Here is a 4777-nt window from a genome sequence, read left to right as displayed (position 1 = left end):
TGAAAAAAAAAACATATTAAAATCGACAGTCATGTCGTCTATTATTTTGGCAACCTTCTAACACCTTACTTTTGTTGTCATATTATCGACAAAATGGTGGGCGAAATGTTTTTCTTTAAAATCGACGGACAGGTTGTCTATTTTAATAATTATAATATCGACAGCTTTTACTGTCGATAAATTTAGACGATTGAGATTTTTTTCTAAAACTGAATGGACGGTGTAAATTTATTATATAAAATAAACGGCTGAAGTGTTGATCTTTTTTAATTAAAATCGACAAAACTACCGTCGATTTTTATCCAACAAAAAATCATACCCGCGTTTACTTCCCGTGTCTACCGTATCTCTCAATTTTCCCAAAATTAATCCCAAACTTTCATAGATTCAAAACATACAATAATTATCCCCAAAAATTAACCTCAAAATCTCAGTAAGGCTGCTTCTTCTTCTCTAACGCCTGAGAGTAGAGGCCAGAAATGGAGTCATGATCACGGAGAGAGGCAGAGAGCCGCCGAAGAGCAGAGCTTTTCCTCCTCCTCTTCTTCTTCTCCCCTGCCGAGCCTGCCGCCGCGCCAACCTCTTCATGTAAGTTCCTCTCTCTCTCGCACTCTCTCTCTCTATCACTATATCACATTGTGATTTGTGAATTTGCATGGAAGTTCTTCTTCTTCTTCCACAGATTTGTCGTTGCAACATCTTTTCCGGTCACCATCGCTATGAGCCCGTCGCCGCTTCTTGTAAGTTCCTCTCTGTCTCTCTCTAATTATTATATTTATTTTTTCAGTTTTTGTATCTACTATTTTCATCATGAAATTTTGAATTTGTATTTGTTAATAACAATCGCATCAATATTACTGAAACCTAGTTAGCATAATCAATTCTTCTTGATTTGGAGATTCAATTTACCTATTGAATTTTCATCTTTTTTGCTGGTCACTGTGGTTTGGTAGGGTTCCTATTTGATTTATTTGTTTTGGTGAATTTATACTTTGGATTTACCAGCTTATTGTTTATTTTACTGTTGTTAATGTGGAATCATGAAACTAGAATCAGAACAGTTTCGGTAATGAAAAGCTTCTAGAGAGAAAGAACTTCTGCAAGTATGCCAAGCTTCCTCATTTTTTCATGATTTTGTTTAATTTGTTCACAATACTTTCAACTAACTTAAGGTGATAAAAATTTGCTACTTTTTCTTCAAAAAAGAAAAAAAAAAGGAAAGTGTGAATAAGCACGAGTTAATACTTAATTTAGGGTACAAATTATCTACTTCTTTGAAGCTTTCAAACAACTCATATTCAATAGGTAGAATTAGTATACATAGATGGCCATGCTTAGCTGGACTTGTGTCTTGTGCTAGTATGATAGCTGATCATGATCAATCTAACACTTCCCAACATGATTTACCTACATGCACTGCATTATTCTCTATGGCCTTTATTGGTTCTATGTTTTGTGAAACAGTTAAGGAAGGAGGGAAGGAAAAACGAGTTTGAAAGGCACAAGCTGCAAGAATTAAATCAGCGCCAAAAACTGGTGAAGGTTCCTAGTTGTTAGATGATAGTTTTTATATAATTTTTAACTTGGACTTTTTTGTTTACACTAGAGATAAATATATTAAGATTGAAGATTTTGTGATGGTGATGGTGGCTTTATGTGCATTTATTTTTTCACCTTTTATATGCAACACCTGTACTTAAAAATAATAGCCTTTTACTTGAATGAAAGATATGGGGAAGCTTGAATTTATTGCATCACTACGAAGGTTTTACTATGCCTGAGTTGGCCTGTTATACTTTTTTAAATGCATTTTAATGCAGCAAGCAACTAACTCTATGTAGCTGGTGGAAGTTCTGATTCAACTATGCATGAGATGTGAGTATAAATATTAGAATTGAGTTGCTATTGTCTAGTTAGAAATTCATAGACAGGGAGGCATAAATGAACTTTGGCTTTGAGTTGTTTTGAAAATTATTGCAGCTGTGAAAATTTATCTGGTTTACTGTTAAGTATAAGATACAAGCTACATCTTCAAAATTTGTTTCTGGTGAGTCTGTCTCTTATAGTTCTTATAATTTTCTTCAGATATGCCTCAAATGTGAATTTAACTGGCTTGTGTCGTACGTCTCAATTAAAAGTTGTAGATTTTTCATATAACTTCTTTGTTGGAGCTTACCGAAATGTTTGCATGTTCCAAGGTACTTATTTTATCCTTACCTTTATAATGCTCTTTAGCTATTGGATAAGTGTGTGATGGATAGAGATCTGATTTACTAATTTTCCATTATATATATATATATATATATATATATATATATATATATGAAGCTTGTTCTGTTTTATTTCCTTAACATATGGATCAAGGCTTTCAAGAGAAGAAATACTAGATAAAAATTTAAGGTGAAAGGCTAGCAGGTAGAGTGGTAGTCATATGCAAGAATTTGTTATAAACTTCATTGCAGAATGGGGAAAAAACTTACTATCTCTCACTAATTTGTTTTCAATTTCTGTTTCCATGTATGCATGTATTATCTTTCTTTTTGTGATCTTTGTATAGTGCTTTGATTTAGACCCATTTAATGGAGAAAAAATAAATATTAATAAAAATAAATACGTAGAGAGAATATATAAAGAAAGATTAGAATATACGATAATAGTAGTTGGAAGGAATAAGGAGAACAACAAAATAATGCACCAATTGTACTGTAGTATGAGAAAAAGCTTAATAATGAGGTAGCTCTATTATGAATTATCCATTAGCATAGGAAAGGTTACAACAATAAAAAGGTTTGAGAAATTAGTATATATGGATTTGTTTACTACACCCAACATATTTTCTATTCTGTCTGTCCCTTAAGGGAACCAATTTATAAGCCTCTACTATTCGCACCATACCAATACTCAACAAGAACAAGTCATAAAATAAGCATTGCATTGTAAATCATTTGATTAGTGAGCCCCTTTGACCTTACAATACCTTAAATTCACCTACTAATATTTTTAAAAAAAAATCTTACTCTAAATACCAGTAAACCTGTAACAAAATAGCAACACATATAGTACAACATAATATGAGTCTCAATTGAACTCGTTTTGATTTCAAGATAGGAAAGAATTTCTTCAGACATTACATATAGCTGATGTGTGCTTTCTTGAATTACAAGTTTTGAATATCATGTTGGAGTTTTTTTCCTTATTTTTTGTTATTTTTATTTTTCCATATAAAGTTAGGATCCTAATCATTTTTCATCTTTAGTGCATTCAACTACTGCCGAACTATAATATTTAATATTTTAATAGAGGCAAGAGTGGCATTCAGTTCTACAGTAGATGGAAGTTTAGCTGAGGAAGCCAAGTCCATCAATACTAATTTTCTTCTTCTATGTGGCTCAAGAAATCCAAAAAACAAGAACTAGTGATGATGTAACAATCATCATATCATGAATTTCCATTGTCAAGATCAGACATGACAAATGTTTATTTTGTTCCTTATAGGAATGAAAGTTCCAAGGGAATTAGCAAGTATTGCTTTGAGCATGCACACGAAGGCTGCATTGTGGTCTCGGTTGGAAAATTCGCCAAAGCAGAGCAAGGTTCCAGTTGAGAATCCCCTTTGTTTTAATTTTATAAGAAAGGTCTGTATTATCATATGATTACCATTGTGTTCTTATGGTGGAAAGTTAGAGCATTTGTTTTTGTGCAAATTTGGTTCTTTGAGCTATCAAGTGTTTTTTCTTTAGTCTGACAATTTAGCCAATTTGCATATTGTGCTTAGGTACAAATTAAAGAAGAGTTTCGGTCATGGATTATATGGTGAAGTATGGTTAGCTTTTCATTGGAATTGTAATGAAGGGATTAATGCTGCAGAAATGAGCAACAATGACAATAATAGAAATAACAGCTCAAACACCAATGATTGCGAGGATGCTTCCACTAACTATACTTTGTACATTTTGAAGCGTTAACGATTTAGAAGCGTTAATGAAAACTCGCAGGCGACATTTCTGTCTTAAACAACAGTAGTACCTGTTCAGGATGGTTTAGAAGTCTTAATAAAAGTTCTAAATTCCTCATTTCATTTCCATGTGAGTGCCTGCTCTATTAGCAATAATGATATATAATTTTTTTTTGCTCAATTAAGTCCAATTCTATCATATTATATGCATTCTTTATTGCTTTGTTGATTATTTAGCATGAGAGGCAAATGCTTACTTAACTCTATATATGCTTGCCGAACATTACAGTAATAAACAATTGTATTAGACTTTGCATATGCTATATACCATATATATTGCTTTAGACTTTACCTAAACGGTTTACTTTAATAATTTACTCATTTTATTCAAAGGGAAAGAAGAACAGAGGGTTATTTATTTAATTGTTGCCTATAATTATTGCACTCATTACCACATGTGAACATATAGATCGATCAACTTAAGAATCCCCAATATACTTTCAAATTGTAGTTTATTCTTTTATGCAAGAAATTGATCTTATGGTTGTGAATCTTCAATATACTTGTGAACATATGTTATGGATAATAACTTGCTTATTTCAATGTGTACATGATATGGTTGATAGAGACCGAAATCGCGGTCGTGGACGTGACTGAGGTCGAAAGGGGAGGATCACGTGTCCCCCCACCTCCTCCTTTTACTTTTTCAAACTCCCAGAAAAGCGCAGCCTCAGGTAAAAAATCCCCACCTATTTTGTAACCACTAGGACAATCACAGAGTTCTCAAAGGGAGGATGATTCTAACGATCTTGAGGACTCAGA

General features: G+C 32.8%; 1 protein-coding gene across 13 annotated transcripts; it reads left to right on the top strand.

Moving 5' to 3' along the window:
* The first annotated feature begins 268 nt into the window (after positions 1-268).
* On the top strand, positions 269-4082 carry LOC112765273 (uncharacterized). Of its 13 annotated transcripts, none has more exons than XR_011875119.1 (7): positions 301-588; positions 683-740; positions 1465-1536; positions 1821-1875; positions 2086-2198; positions 3301-3635; positions 3776-4082. XR_011875119.1 is itself a non-coding variant. In XM_072222686.1 (7 exons), the coding sequence occupies exons 4-7, from the start codon at positions 1865-1867 to the stop codon at positions 3815-3817; spliced, it is 306 nt and encodes a 101-aa protein (XP_072078787.1). In that variant the 5' UTR covers positions 301-588; positions 683-740; positions 1465-1536; positions 1821-1864; the 3' UTR covers positions 3818-4082. The 13 variants fall into 13 exon arrangements, 6 of the variants coding, with proteins under 6 accessions (XP_072078787.1, XP_072078788.1, XP_029150451.1 ...); XR_011875118.1 differs by having other exon boundaries at positions 1465-1542; XM_072222686.1 differs by having other exon boundaries at positions 3496-3635.
* The last annotated feature ends 695 nt before the right edge of the window (positions 4083-4777 follow it).

Source organism: Arachis hypogaea, chromosome 17 (assembly GCF_003086295.3).
Source record: "Arachis hypogaea cultivar Tifrunner chromosome 17, arahy.Tifrunner.gnm2.J5K5, whole genome shotgun sequence".
In the NCBI taxonomy this organism is placed as follows: Eukaryota; Viridiplantae; Streptophyta; class Magnoliopsida; order Fabales; family Fabaceae; genus Arachis; species Arachis hypogaea.
This window is presented reverse-complemented; position numbering and strand designations above follow the sequence as displayed.

Bases quoted from the DNA above. Each gene is read 5' to 3' on its own strand.
- LOC112765273 (XM_072222686.1), top strand. The intron at 2,199-3,495 runs GTACTTATTTTA...TGTTCCTTATAG, and splicing joins AAATGTTTGCATGTTCCAAG to GAATGAAAGTTCCAAGGGAA. The intron at 3,636-3,775 runs GTCTGTATTATC...TATTGTGCTTAG, and splicing joins GTTTTAATTTTATAAGAAAG to GTACAAATTAAAGAAGAGTT.